The sequence below is a fragment of the Xenopus laevis genome, chromosome 8L (genome assembly GCF_017654675.1).
Source record: "Xenopus laevis strain J_2021 chromosome 8L, Xenopus_laevis_v10.1, whole genome shotgun sequence".
Lineage (NCBI taxonomy): Eukaryota > Metazoa > Chordata > Amphibia > Anura > Pipidae > Xenopus > Xenopus laevis.
The window spans coordinates 127,328,344-127,344,160 of record NC_054385.1 but is presented as its reverse complement, the minus strand read 5'-3'; the positions used below and the strand labels follow the sequence as shown (position 1 = coordinate 127,344,160).

Below are 15,817 nucleotides of genomic sequence, written 5' to 3'. Positions count from 1 at the left end.
TGGCAGCATAGGTATTCCCCTGTACTAAGCACAATTCAGCAGGAACAGTCCCTAAATGTGCTCATAGTCTGTACAGAGAGATCCCATAAAACTATGGCAGCATAGGTATTCCCCTGTACTAAGCACAATTCAACAGGAACAGCCATCTCACTTAGCCTGAGATAACGCCATTCTTTATTTTTAGAGGGGAGAAATATCTGTCTGATCTCCTGTCTATGCTCCCGGGATCCTTGTAGTGAATATGTTCTCTCTTTAGCTCAGATGCTAACTGTGCAGATATTGAGATGCCGTGACAGGGCTTGTAGGTAATTATTTTCCAGGAGTGTGTGCCGAGGTAATTAACGAGAGAGCTTATTGATTCCTGCACCATTTATCCTCTCTCCCGGCTTCTCTGGCCTAAAAAGCCCATCGCTGCCACACTAACGAGGCCTGCTAGCCAGCCGAGTGTGTAAATGAGATGTGCCCGGGGCCCTTACTGTCTTGGCTCCGAGCCAACTACACTATACAAGCTGCTCTTGTGGGAACGATAATTGGTGGGGCTTTGTGATTGGTGCCTGGTGATGTCATTGTTGCCAAGCCATGTCAAGGATTGGAGTTGCTGCTGAGCTCGTGTTCAAGGTGTGTGGCAATGAATGCCAGACTTATGGTGTATGATTCCTTCCTGCCCAGAGCATGTCACCAGCTTATCATATATTATTGATGATGTATTAAAATAGGTGCTAAGTTGAATAAACCCAGTTACAAAGGATCTGGTCTCTGATTGGTTGACCCCTCCAAGACCAATTAAGATCTGATTGTTAGCCTGGATCTCAAACAATCTGGGAAGACCCATCTGGCCCACCGTTTGGCCCCAGCACCACCCAGAGTTCCTAATTCACGCCTCTTGTTAATATTTCTATTAGGCAAAATAAAGGGAAAGATAAAAAAATGAAGTTACCAGGGCAAGAGGCAAAGTTGAAAACCAGCACAAGGCAAGGGTGCCCCTTTGTCCCTCAGGTCAGGAGCCCTATATTTAGCATCTCATTAAGGCAGATCTTCTTCAGTAAATTAAATCCCCTTTTCTCAATATATAAAGTTTGGTGTAATGTTTTAATCTTTATTTGTGCCCACCTTGTTTCCGTGCTCTCCTTGTCTCTGCCTCGTTCTTTTTTAATTTGTTCCCTTGTCCTCATTTTTGATTTTTCTTTTGTTGTTCTCTTCCTCTCTGACTAGCTGGGTATGGCTGTAGATGAGCAGTTACTTGATCACCTAGAACAGAGGTCTCTAATCTCTCATAGCCATATGCCAAATAGATGTGTAGAAAGTGTTGGGGGCCAAACAGGGTGGACCAGATGCATCTGCTCGGATTGTTTGGGGCCCAGGCTAACGATCAGATCTTAATTTGGGACAGTTTAGACCAGTTGAGGGAGAAGACCACATCAACAGGAACTTATAATGTGTAGCCTTTTCAAAACGAATTGCTGTTTGGTGCTATTGATACCTGTCCATATGCAATTTTGCACCTATTTTAGGTGTCCTGTTTCATTCTAGGATGAAGACATGGGCAACCAGATGAGCTTGGACCATGTTACAAATGTATTCACACTTATTTATTTTTTACTACAGGATGATAACTGGGGAGAAACCACCACAGTGGTCACAGGAACCTCTGAGCACAGTATATCTCATGATGATATCACACGTATCACTAAGGACATGGAGGACAGCGCCAAGCTGGACTGCTCTAGACACCTTGGGGTTGTCATTGGTGGAGCCTTGGCTCTTCTCTCATTCCTGACCCCAATTGCCTTCATGCTGCTGCCCCAGATCCTATGGAGGGAGGACTTGGAGCAGTGTGGCACAGCCTGTGAGGGTCTCTTCATCTCCGTGGCCTTCAAGCTCCTCATACTTCTACTAGGTAGCTGGGCACTGTTCTTCCGTCGCCCAAAAGCCTTCTTCCCAAGGGTGTTTGTTTTTCGAGCCCTTCTCATGGTGCTTGTCTTCCTCTTGGTGGTTTCCTACTGGCTCTTTTATGGAGTACGGATACTGGAATCCCGGGACAAGAACTACCAGGGAATTGTACAGTATGCAGTGTCTCTGGTGGATGCACTACTCTTTGTCCACTATTTGGCTGTTGTCCTTCTGGAGTTGAGGCAGCTCCAGCCTCAGTTTACCATCAAGGTTGTACGGTCAACAGATGGAGCTAGTCGATTCTACAACATTGGTCATCTAAGGTAAGAGACGCCAACTAGTTTTTATCAATATATGGATGGCTGCTGCCATATTGTTCTTCATTGATAGTCCAGTATGAGGGTATAGTGAGCTCTTTGTGTTCCCAGAACATTTCTTCTCTGTATATTCGTATTTATACTTTTTTTGTAGTTGAACTTGTGCCTGGTCATTTTCCCCAGTGACTCACCCTGAATTCCTGATTCACGCCTCTTTTGTTAATATTTCTATTAGGCAAAATATAGGGAAAGAAAAAACAATGAAGGTGCCATGGCAAGAGGCAATGTTGAAAACCAGCACAAGGCAGGGTGCACCTTTGTTCCTCAGACCGGGTGCCCTATATTTAGTGTCTCATTAAGGCACAGGTCTTCCTTGTACTCCTGTACTTCCTGCGGTATATAAATAAAGCCATTTATATTTGTTAAGCCAACATGGGCAGTACATTAAATCACCTATTCTCAATATATAAACTTTGGTGTAGAGTGTTTTAGTCTTTATTTGTGCCCACCTTCCTTCTGTGCTCTCCTTTGTGTCTGCCTCGTTCTCCTTTAATTTGTACCCTTGTCCTCATTTTTGATTGTTGTTGTTCTCCCGCTGTGCTCCCTACCCTGTTTGTTTTCCTCTCACAGTATCCAGCGAGTTGCCGTATGGATTTTGGAAAACTATTATCACGACTTCCCTGTCTACAACCCTGCTCTCCTGAACCTGCCAAAATCCATCCTGTCCAAGAAAATGTCTGGCTTCAAGGTCTACTCCCTCGGAGAGGGTGAGATGCTCTGCTCTTGCTCTGAGCTGCCTGGTCTTCTCCTAGACTTACCTTTGTGTCTTCTGCCCTTTCCTTCTATACCACCCGTTGTATATAAATGTCTTTTCAGCTTGTTCTTGGTGTTTTATACAATATTTTTTTAGTTTGAGATGGAGGACAACCAAGTAGAGCAAACCCTATTGTAGAACCACAAACCGATTGTGTTCCTTGACTGTACACTGCTGATCCTCCACGTTGTCCTTCTGATCAGCCCGATGGATGGATGCAGTACAAGTGACCACCCATGTATAGTGGTAGGACAGGAGTATGGATAGTTTTCAGATAATTGACCCGCTTTTTCCAGATGACCTCGTTCCCAACACCGGGGATGTGGGAGGCAGCCTTCAATTTTGTCATTTCACACAGAGCAGAAACCATTAGGGAGGAGCATGTCCCCATCCTTTCTGCACCTTAAGGGCAGCGTGTGTTGGGTATTGGAACATTGTTAGTCACCACTTCAAAGCTCTTCCGTGCTCTCATCTCTCTGGAGACATGTAGGATAAGTGGAAGCTGTAGGCTGCCTTTAAAATTAATTCCTTTTAAGCCCCTGAATATTTCTCTATTTACTTACTTTTCTACTGCCAGCACTTCTCACTATTATCTGCCATTTCACTCTGCTACTTCCCAGTATTGCCTAGGCAACAGTTATATGACGGCCATCTTGGAATATAGTTGAAAGGATATTCAGCTAAAGTTTGCCATAAATGGTCATAAAAATGGTTCTTTATCTGGGCAGGTAAAATGCTGACAAGGTGGCAATGCTCATAGTAGGTCGCTCTATTAGGTGTTTTTTTTTTCCGTCCGAAGGCACCTAAAGATCTAATGCTACAGGGTGCTGCTCCATTTGTAAGGCTGCTGCTCATGTTCAAAGGATCATTAGCTTTGTGACGTTCAAGATGGTTGCTCAGTACTTTGTTTAGAACTAGTAGCTAATTTTGTGTTGATAATACTTGCCCTTTATTAGATTGACTCATGAATACCGTTTGGACATCTTGCTTTACCTATAGCTTCTGCATCTTCCTTCACATATTGGTTTTCTTCACTTGAGTTAGCTACTTCACTTTATTAACAGAAGACTGTATGTTGCTTTTTAGAAAACACCACCAACAACTCAACGGGGCAGTCCCGAGCTGTGATAGCCGCCGCCGCAAGGAGGCGAGACAACAGCCACAACGAGTATTACTACGAGGAGGCTGAACACGAGCGGCGGGTTCGAAAGCGGAAAGCTAGGTAGGTAAATCTGACACTGGTGGGATTAGGCTTCAGACGTCACAAGTAGGATTGACTAAATTGTTGTTGGGTCAGCCATAGTCAAAGTGGACATGCAACTTATGGTAATGATGAGCATTTTGGCATTGGGGGTTGACTGTTGCTAAATGTACGGGACAATATTAGGCATTTTCTACTGACCACCCTGCCCATCCCATTGGGTCTTGGGAGCCTTTCTACGGCAGGAGGGCCCATACTTTAATAATGCGAGGTCTGCTTTTTGTGATATTGTCCCATTATGATCTACATCCATAAAAGCATTGTTAGCATTCTGTTCCATGGAAAATATTACTTAAATATTATTGATTTATAAGATGATTTTTATTGCTATATTTAACAAACAACTATTCCTTATGTAACCTTAACATAATAAATATCAGGAGGGTGATATAGACAAGCTGTTTGTTGACAGTGTCTTGAGATCTACTGATCACCAGCTAAAGGTCTACTGGTAGATCCCGATCTAACTTTTGGACATCATTTGGTGTGTTGATGCTTCCCATCAGCAAGTGTGACTTCTTCAACTCATGAGGCCTAAGACAAGAGTGAGTGCCTTTAGGGCTATGGCATATGTGGTGGTTTGACCATAGCAGTGTCCCATGAAGAACAGTTGCAGTAGAACTGGTGGTCACCAGTTTCTAAAGTGCCTGGTCACTGCCTGTCTATTACTGCAAACAGCAGAGTGGTTCCCATGTGTTTTATTGGGTTATTTTATGTATAGGAACCAGTGACAGCTGTTAAGGGCATTTTGGCTGATCTAGTGCACCCCAAGAGAGTTAAAGTGGTCGAAATGCCACCTGTATCGATAGATTTAAGACTGTCCATGAGGCACAGGGCATCCCTGAGCCTGAATCAACATGGAAACTTAATAAAGTTTCAAAAATATCGCTGTACACCTCAAAAATTAATTTGAGGGGGAAAAAACAGAAAAATAATAGTGTCATATTTTTTTGGTTAAAACACCACCATATAAGTGTTTTTAATATCATTTTAATTAAGTGTACCCCAAAGAGTTTCGTTAACTATAGTGAACAGTGAAAAAGCACGTGTATTTCGTTATTGGTGGAAGATGGGGATCTACCCACACTATGATCCTAATGGTAATAAGCGTAAATATGGTGGTGTTTTAACCAAAATATATTACACTATATCATTTTTTTGTTTTTTTTCCCCTCAAATTAATTTTTGAGGTGTACATGATATTTTTTGAAACTTTAATTTTGGAGGCGGAAGAGAGCCTGACGATTGCTGTTTTTGGGAGTCACGCTGTATTTACTAATGGAAACTTAATAGGCTGATGTCAGGTTGCTAGGGTGACTGTCGCACAGATGTACCAATAACCCTAGATTTACAGAACCCAGAAGGGGTAGACAACCGGGGATAGAGACGGGGCTCCCTTGACCTTGAAGCAAGATGGAACAGAATAGCCTAATCAATGGCATTTGGAGAGCAGAGATGGACCAGGTATCCAAGAAACCAGTAAGGGAAAAAAGCCTGGGATGCTTGAAGCATAAAGTAAGATGGGGTGTCATTAGTCAGATTCTTCTCGGGCAGATAGGGAGTAGGGTTTCATGCGTGTCATCGTTTTTTGTGTTTGTGTGTGTGAAAACTAAAAAGAAGTGATTGTTATTTCTCCCCCTTCGCTCCTCTCAAATAATAGTCTTGGAAACGGAGTTGAATTGATTCTCACTCTTGTTCCTACCAGTGGGTCTCCATTTATTGTTGAACCACAACTTGCATGGAGCACAGCACGCCATTTTCCCTAAATTTCTCCCTTTTATCCCGTTCTCCACAAAGGCCCTCCATTCAGATGGCCAGACCGCTGACCTCTCTGTTTCGCTCTTTCTCCCTCTAATGAGGCCTTTCCCCATTGACGGGGCTTTCTTGGCAATTAGACTTTGTGCAGAAGCCCGCGGGGCAAGTTGTCTGGAGATATCCATCAGAGCTAATCTCAGCTTAGGCTTGTGTCATTCTCCCTTAAAATAATACTCCCTGCCAAAGAAGAAGGGAGAATATTAACAGAGTTGTGAGAATATTTCCAGTGTTGTTTTTACAAAATCCAAGGCCAACAAACACTTTGCATTAATCCTGAAGATTTTGGGAGATCAGTTTAAGTGTTATGTTAGACTTTGTTCTATCCCGCAACTGACAATGTCTTGCCCTCAGAGGTTTCTTGCCCGACTGGTTATAGACACTGATCTTGTTTGTTCCAGGCTGGTGGTAGCGGTGGAAGAGGCTTTCACACACATCAAACGGCTACAAGATGAAGACCAGAAAAACCCCAGAGAGATCATGGACCCGAGAGAGGCAGCTCAGGCCATCTTTGCCTCTATGGCGAGAGCCATGCAGAAATATCTACGGACAACGAAGCAGCAGCCATATCACACCATGGAGAGCATCCTTCATCACCTCGAGTTCTGTATCACCCATGATATGACTCCAAAGGTCAGTTGTCCGAACTATCCGTGCTGGTTTTGGGGGGGTTGGTATTTTAGATTTGTTTAGTATGCCAATGTAAGGTTCATCATTTGTGCTCACATAAGATGGTGCAGTTATGTAAACCAACCACATTTTAGAGGGCCAAGTTGTATTAAAATGTATAAGTCTGAAACCTTTGAGTAGACAGAGGCCACAAAGATCCTTGCATGATGCATAAAGACTCCCAGGTATCCAGTTGGGCTTCCTAGGGAATAACTATTACATATTGTGGTGCGCAGACAGGAATAATACTAGTACATTAAAAGGTTTTGTTTTGCCTAATAACAATGTGTGATAAAACTATTAATTTTAAATTATTTTTGAAAAATGTATAGATAATTCCTGCTTGCAAATGGGACTGTCTATTTTTATTTCTTCAAGTCACGTGATTCTAGCCAGAATCACATAACTGGAAAAAAGTAGAGAGGCCCAGAAAATATGCAAGCAGGAATAAGTTATAACTTTCTCGTTTTATAATTCATTTTTAGGCTATGGCACACTGAGCAGGTTTCATGCTTAGCACCTTCATGTTCTCAAATATACTGAAAAGGCCCCGCCCACTCTCCCTATTAACAGGGCAATTTGTTTGAGCTCCTTATAGGCAAACCCCAAACCGGCAGCCTTTGTTAGGCTTTTAAGTTCTGTGGACTGGTAATTTGTTCTGCCGGCATCTCCTCTGCTCTGCAGAACCAGGAAGTGCAAAAGTGAACGTGGTTTTACTTTCTAGTACAAGAAATTACAAAAACACACATGGAAATGTCTGATTTAAAACAGCAGGAAAAATATATGTCCAGCACAAGTTCATTGGGGTACGTTGCTCCTTTAAAGGAGATCTAAACACTAAAGTTAAAAAAAACCCTACCCCCTTACCCTACATAGACCCCCCCCCAGCCTAGCTACTACCCCGGGCAAATGCCCCTAAGTCTTTACTTACCCCTCCGTGCAGATTCTGTCCAGCGGAGTTCACAGCAGCCATCTTCTTCTCTTCGGAATGAGACCGGCGTATCGGCGCATGCGCAGTTGGAGCAATTTTCTGTTTCGCGACAACTGCGAATGCACCGAAACTCACAGACATTGGCGAAGCGCCAGTCTCATTCTGAAGATTCCCGAAGCGGCTGAAGATGGCGCCTGTGAACTCCGCTGGACAGAATCTGCACGGAGGGGTAAGTAAAGAGTTAGGGGCATTTGACCGGGGTAGCAGCTAGGCTGGAGGGGAGGAGGTAGGGGGTTTATATAGGGTAGGGTTTTGTTAACTTAAGGGTTGAGTTCTCCTTTAAAATGCTCTTGTATATTATTTAATCTATACAAGGACTACAAAAATTGTAGCAGACGTGTTACGATCCACAGGTGAGTAGAACAGGTCATGACAGGTTGTAAAACAGCAAGTTGGTTCACAGCAATTATTTTTTACATTTGGTCTTACTGGTCCTTTGAGCCTAAGTATTTCTCTTTTGAGAGACTATTATTGCCCACGGATGCCTATTGGCTCGCTTTATCAAAACTTTCCCATGGAGGTGCTAAGCTGATGTAGGCCACATTTCTTAAGCTGTGGTTTACAGGCAGAACCTCGTTAATCAGACTTCTTCCCGCTTGTAACCCGATATGAGACTTTCCGCGGGGCGACAGATAGAGAAGTGTGTGGCTGCCACCTGCTGTCGGCTTGGATCAGTTTCAGATCCCTCGTCACGCTTCTCTAAGGACTTCCAGGGCTGCGTTTGTTATAGCCTTTACTGTACGCTGAGCTGATCTATTTCATTAAATATTCATTGTGTTCATTTATATTTAATTGCGGCCTCTCTGTTCGTTCCGTGCTTTGTGTTAAGCAGATGCATGTTAATCGCACCCGAGGCCTTTAATAGAGGGTTGGGAGAGGCTCAAAAACCTCACCGCTTATGAAAAAACAAAAAGGTCGTAAACCTTTAACGTGCGTTTTGGTGGCGGCGTTAATGTTATTTTTTTTGATTTGTTGCTTGTTTAACAACCTATTGTGTTGGTTTAAAGTTACACTATTCAAGTGCTCCATAGAACTATACATAAATGATACTAAGAGGGAGTATCGTACAAACGATATCCTTATAAAGGAGGAATTGGGGTGCGCTGATGTTATGATGGGTGGATGTCTGTCCCTATCGCCCGCCACCCACCTTCAACAGCCTCAGTTTTCTGCCAGCCCATGCAACACTAGTAGCAAATTGTGTTGTTTTTATTAGGACCCCATGATGGACCCAGGCATGGGTTGATAGAAACAGTTCAAGCCTGGGGCCAGGCCCACTAGTAGATCTTCTTGTAGGCCAATCTGATCATGATACCATGTGACAAATAAGGTTAAGTTGGTTGGCCCTCTAATAAGTGGTGTTATATCAAGGGTAGCTGGTATCTAGGTGTGAATTTCATCAAGATTATGTTGACTTGAACTATTTTTGTTTTTCACGGACAGGCTTTTCTGGAGCGTTACCTAGGCCCTGGCCCAACTATCCAGTACCACAAAGACCGCTGGCTGGCAAAGCAGTGGACGCTGGTCAGCGAGGAACCCGTCACCAACGGTCTGAAGGACGGCGTTGTGTTCGTCTTGAAGCGCCAAGACTTTAGCCTCGTGGTCAGCACCAAGAAGATCCCCTTCTTTAAGCTGTCCGAGGAGTTTGTGGACCCCAAGTCTCATAAGTTTGTCATGAGACTTCAATCGGAGACCTCGGTTTGAAAGACGCGAGCCACTGGGCAGGTGGAAAGAGATCTAAAGGAAAAGGGAGGTGGAACATGTTGCGCCCTTGCACATCTTTCCTTCTGGTGGGGATTTTTTTTAGGTCTCCACTTTCTGATTTTAGAGAACAACAATATGCCATCTTGCGCCAACCCAGGATTATTCCATCTATCGGCTACAATGCTCAGTTACTCTTTACACAGGGATTGAACAAGACAGATGGGGAATATCGTTCATTCTTCCAAATACCAGTGTGCCCAATGGTTGACTGGCATCAGGAGCCGATAAACTGTACAAAACTTGACCAATCCACAGTCCCTCCTCTTCCGACCATCTCTGCAATAATTGCCTTCACCAATAAAGGCCATAAAGGATACAAATCTCTTGCCAACATTCAAGGGCTATCCGTTTATTCTACGTGTACATGTTTTGTACAAAACCACCTTTGTGGTGCTGGCCCTAGAGGGTCCTCTTCTCACCTATGACAAACTCCCTAAGTCCCGTGCTGTGAGGCGTGTTGACTTGAGGACATTTGAATCAACGAGGAGCATGGAGGCCAAATTGGCTGATTTTTCCGGAAAAAGACTTGGTATCACCTGCTTCAAGAAGCTTACAATTTTTGATTGGGCAGGTTGGGTTGTGAGACCTAAAAGGGATGGTTCTTTTTGTTGACTTCTGTAGGTTTTTTTTTTTTTTTCATTGTATTTTCCAGCCATTCTGCTCAATAACCACTAACCTTGTGGCACTATTATTTTATTACCCTCTTTGTACAAAATTTTTCTACTTTTGTTGAGACACTTCGGGGGGAGGGGGGGGGAAACAAAAAACTGAGGAACATGACTTTATTTGCTCTTCTGGACTGAATTCCTGACTCCGCAGGCAGAGGAGGGGGCGTCGCCTTGTCCTTTCTGCCCACTGTGATTGGGTGAGAGGGTGTGAAGGTCTTGGGTTGCATTGCCTATGCAGTTTCATCATCTTCACCAACCAGAAAAAAACAAAAAATGACTATTGAACAGGCTGTTACATTCCAGCTCGTGATTCTTCTGGATTGTTCTTCACTACTCGGTGCACTAGCGAATCATCGTTTTGTTTACATCACACGTGGCCAGGTTTATAAATGGTATTATTATTGGGTAATCCGAGTTGTTTTTTTTAAATTCCACAATGATAAGAGTTCCTAGAACCGCGTTTTTTTATTTGAGCCAGGCGATATCAGGCTTAAAAGGGTAATTATTACTGGGTTTTTTTAAAAAATGTTCCTAACAGAAAACTTGTTTTTTTTTTATATTAAAGGTGTCGTTTTCCCAAAGGCATTAATTCTCTAGAATTTCCAAATTGCGGGAAAAAAAAACCTAAAACCATTTTTACGCCCCGTCTGTTTTACTGTTCAGGTGAAAAATTGTTACTGTACTTTGCGATGTTGTCTATCCTTGACCAGACAACAGAAGACTTGTAATATTTGTAGCCTCTCTCCACTGAAGGACGTCAATAATAAAGTTGTTTTTACACTACCTAACTTTGTGATTGGAAGGATACATTTATTCACCTGGAGGGGCGTGTGGTAATACAGGTATGGGATCCCATATCCAGAAACCTGTTATCCAAAACGCTCTGAATTATGGGAAGGGCGTCTCCCATAGAAACCATTTTTATCAAATCATTCAAAATTTTAAAAATGATTTCCTTTTTCTCAGTAATAATAAAACATTAACTTGTACTTGATCCCAACTAAGATATAATTAATCCTTATTGGAAGCAAAACCAGCCTATTGGCTTTATTTAATGTTTTAAATCATTTATAACAGACTTAGGGGGTTGTTTATTAAAGGGATCCTGTCATCAGAAAACATGTTTTTTTCAAATGCATCAGTTAATAGTGCTACTCCAGCAGACTTCTGCACTGAATCCATTTCTCAAAGGAGCAAACAGATTTTTTTATATTCAATTTTGAAATCTGACATGGGGCTAGACATTTTGTCAATTTCCCAGCTGCCCCTGGTCATGTGACTTGTGCCTGCACTTTAGGAGAGAAATGCTTTCTGGCAGGGTGCTGTTTTTCCTTCTCAATGTAACTGAATGTGTCTCAGTGGGACCTGGATTTTACTATTGAGTGCTGTTCTTAGATCTACCAGGCAGCTGTTATCTTGTGTTAGGGAGCTGCTATCTGGTTACCTTCCCATTGTTCTGTTGTTTGGCTGCTGGGGGGGAAAGGGAGGGGGTGATATCACTCCAACTTGCAGTACAGCAGTAAAGAGTGATTGAAGTTTATCAGAGCACAAGTCACATGACTTGGGCAGCTGGGAAATTGACAACATGTCAGATTTCAAAATTGAATTTAAAAAAATCTGTTTGCTCTTTTGAGAAATGGATTTCAGTGCAGAATTCTGCTGGAGCAGCACTATTAACTGGTTCATTTTGGAAAAAAAAATTTTCCCATGACAGTATCCCTTTAAGGATCGAGTTGTGATTTCCACTAAAATCAAGTTTTTTTTTTTGTTTTTTTTTTATTTATCAAAATTCACATTTTTGGTTAAAAAAAATCTTAATTTTTCAAGTTTTTTTTAAAAAAAAAACTCACATTTTCGAGATTTCGAGATTTCATCGAGATTTTTTTTATGCCCCCCACCCTTGAAATAGCTTGAATCTAAAAATCCACCATCTAAAACCTGTCGAGGTCATGTTGGAGTCAATGGCAGAGGCCCCTTGAACATTTGAAGATGTTAATAGCCTTCATGATTATTTTTGGAGTGTTTTGCCCAAAAACCCGATCAATTCAAGCGATTTCACGTTTTTTCCTCCCAAAAACTCTATGAATTTGAGGGGTTGTTAAACCCAAACACGCTCATTAGAGTTTATTGCCATTCAAGTTTTTTTGAATTAGAAACCATTCGAGTTGAGTTTCATTTGAGGTATACAAAACTCCACCTTTGATAAATAACCCCATCATTTGTATGGAGATCCAAATTACAGAAAGATCCCTTATCCCATGTCCTGGGCATTCTAGATAACCAGTCCCATACCTGTACAAATATTTTTAAAATTTATCTGAAATTTATCTCAAATTTATTTGAAATTTCCCATTAAACCAGCATTGGCCCATTGTGTTTTTTATAATAGAAGTAATTTTTTTTTTAACGTTTTATCTCCTGTGAAAATGTATTTACATTTTCTGAAAGTTTTCCCAAATTTATCGTTCTTGCCTAGCATTTTTTCTAAGAATCTTCAAAAGTCAAAAAAACTAAAATATTTTTCCAAACTTCCATCGTTCTTAGGAGAAGATGCGATCCAATAACAATAAATATGGGGAAATGTCCTGAAAATTAATTTTTTTACTGCTGCAAAACATTTCAAATTTTTCCACTGTAAATTTTTATTTTTTCTCTGGTGCTAAATTGTGCAAATAAATTACCACCAGTAGGGGGGGGAGATCAAATTATCAAGTTTTTTTCTGGTATGTTTTTCTGTTATGAAAAAGTGTAAAAAAGAGAAAAAATTGCAGGTCATTCCCCTAGGCTTTCACTGTAATAAAATTCACACAATGTGAAAAACTTTTTCACAACATTTGTTGGCTGATGTACTACGGAGCAGATGTCGACTTTTTTTTTTTTTTTTTTTGCCCATGGGATCAAGTAGTTCAACTTCTCAAAGCTTTTCCAACACAGGCAGGAAAAAAAATCTTTTCATTTCACATTTTATCAGTGGGAAGAAAAATAAAGGAATTATCAGGAACTTTCTCCTTATTTATTGCTGTTCTCTACAATTTTTAATTGTCTTATATAATATGAGCAGATTTGTTTTGGCCAATGGATTTTTTTTTAGACTGCTCAAAGTTTTTCCATGAAATTTCCGCTAAATGATTATTGTCCCATTGTCTCCTCGTAAAATAATCGTATAAATTAAATGTGTTGCAATTGCTGCTCTTTCCCTGCCTTGTATAAAGGAGTTAATTACAGATTCTGCCTCTTTGCTCTTTTTCTACAACTTTCCTTTGGGCAGATTTATCAAGAGTTGAGGGGGGGGGGGGTAAATTCCTTCCACATTCCATCAGCAGTGGGGGGGAAAAAAAAACTCTTGGGGGCAGATTTATCAAGAAAATTTGAATTTAAAAAATTTGAATTTCGAGCTAATTTTGGTGTCCTTCGACTAGGGAATGGTCCAAATTCGAGTCAAATTCGATTAGCCATCTAAAACCTGCCGAATTACTGTTTTAGCCTATGGGGGACCTCCTAGAACCTAAATGGAGTCAATTGATGGACTTTGATAAATCAAAGTTTTTTTTTTTTATTTTCATTGGAAAAAACTTCTAATTGAATTCGATCGAATGCGCTGATTCGTACGATTCGAATTAGCCTGAAAAAAAAAATAGATTTTTGGTAAATTTCGGTTGGTCTTTTTTCATTCGAATTTCGAAGTTATGGGAGTTCCCATTGCTTCGAAATTCGACCCTTGATAAATCTGCCCCTTGTTGTCAAGATTTTGTCCCATATTGATTGTTCTTCACTGTTATTATCAAAGAACAGACCATCAAATTTTTGGAAAATATATTTTTTCATTTCACATTTATCACCAGTGAAAAAATTTAAAATAATCAAGAAATGTGCCCATATTTATCACTATTCCTACCAGTTTTTACTAATGGTAAGTGATCAAAATCACAGTTTTTTTCAGAATTTCTGCAGAGGAAATTGGGGCGATGTTTTGATGAGTGAGCAGATCTGTATCATTTCATTTGATTCTGGAGAAAACAAGGTTATTTCCTAAAGTCGGCAAAAACGTTTCTAAATGTTTTTTTTAATTTTTTTTATTCTCGTTTCTATTTCTGCCTCTTCCCGGGTTTCTTTTTTAAATCCATGTTGTTGTCGGGGGTAACAAAAATCTGCTCCTCTGAGGCTTCATTTTTAAAGTTATTTTTAACAATTGCCGCTTATTTGTCTAAAGTGGCCCTACCCTATTTATATTCCATGCTGCTTTCTGGTTGCTAGGATCAGTACGACCCCAGCAACCAAATAAAAATTTCAATAACACAAAAAAGTCTAAAAAAACAAAATGGAGACCAATGGCAAATGTCTACATTGGTCAAATGTGAACTTACCTTTTCATTACAACTTCAGTTTCTTTACTGTGCAGGTGGTTCTGGTTTATAATATTATGGCTGTCTTTTAAAATAAAAAAAAATTGACATCACTTATTGAGCTGTGACATCACAGGAAAGGAAAGCATGCGTTTTTTTTCATCTGGATTTTGCCTAACTCTACAGAGCCACTGAATATGGCTGGGGACCAATCAAATCCCTTCAAGTGCCATATCCAAAAAAATGTATGTGGATTCTTTGTTCTTCAGTAGTGATGGGCGAATACATTCGGAAGGTGCGAATCCGGCGGCAAAAATTTTTGGACGTGCGTTGGAAAAGTCGATCGCGTCAAAACCGTTATTAGTCAACACTATTCAGACACTAATTTTTTTAGGCTTGATAAAGGGCCCGGAGCAAGGGAAGGGTCTTCCGGTAAATGTACCCGGGTAGAGCAATCCATTATCGTGTAGTATTCGGAAGCCCATCGACTTTAACGCTGGAGCCAAAAAAACGGGAGAAATTCGCCCATCACCATAATCTTCAGCTCTCCTAGCTTATGTCTTCTCCCCCCCCCCCACTGAATTAATTTAGAGGGACATTCACAACAAAACCTAAGAATGATAAGTGTGTAATGACATATCGGTGAATTCTCCCTCGTGTGTGTGAAAATCTTTCTGGTGCAGTAGAAGGCCAAGTTTCATTAGCCGGAGTTTTGCTTTCAGCAGTGACGTGGGCAGACATTTTTCAGCTGCTTCTTAACAAAGCCACACCCACTCGGTGTGATCATGGTCGGTATTCATTGTTTGCCATGGTAATCCTTAATGAATGCGAGTGACAGACACAGATATGCTTGTGTGACATAGTGTGACATACCTGAGGCGGCTTAACGAGTAGATTCCAGTTCCACCAATCACGGGGCGGGCAGAATCAGACCAATAATGTGGTGGAGCTGGGAGGTTTCTAAAGGGGAGGCACAGTGGCATAACTAGATGGCACTGGGCCTCACCACAAATTAATCTTAGGGCCCCCAGAGGTTATGGTTTTTTAACAAAATTTAAAATAGCACATTAATTATAATTATTATACCACCTGGGACCCCAGGTGTACACAGGGTGTAGCCATGGGGGCAGCCATTCAAGCACAGGATACACAGTAGATAATAGATAAGTACTACTATAGTTTATATAAACAAGCTGCTGTGTAGCCTTGGGGCAGCCATTCAAGCACAGGATACACAGTAGATAACAGATAAGTACTACTATAGTTTATATAAACAAGCTGCTGTGTA

At 41.2% G+C, this 15,817-nt stretch overlaps 1 protein-coding gene across 2 annotated transcripts in view; it reads left to right on the top strand.

The window, feature by feature from the left end:
* Positions 1–10,969, top strand: part of vangl2.L (VANGL planar cell polarity protein 2 L homeolog) — a 55,366-nt gene extending 44,397 nt beyond the window's left edge. For both annotated transcript variants that reach the window (XM_018228720.2, NM_001088710.1), the window contains 5 exon segments: positions 1,606–2,213; positions 2,838–2,974; positions 4,108–4,243; positions 6,496–6,727; positions 9,198–10,969. In XM_018228720.2, the coding sequence (XP_018084209.1) occupies positions 1,606–2,213; positions 2,838–2,974; positions 4,108–4,243; positions 6,496–6,727; positions 9,198–9,458 (1,374 nt within the window). In that variant the 3' untranslated portion in view covers positions 9,459–10,969.
* The last annotated feature ends 4,848 nt before the right edge of the window (positions 10,970–15,817 follow it).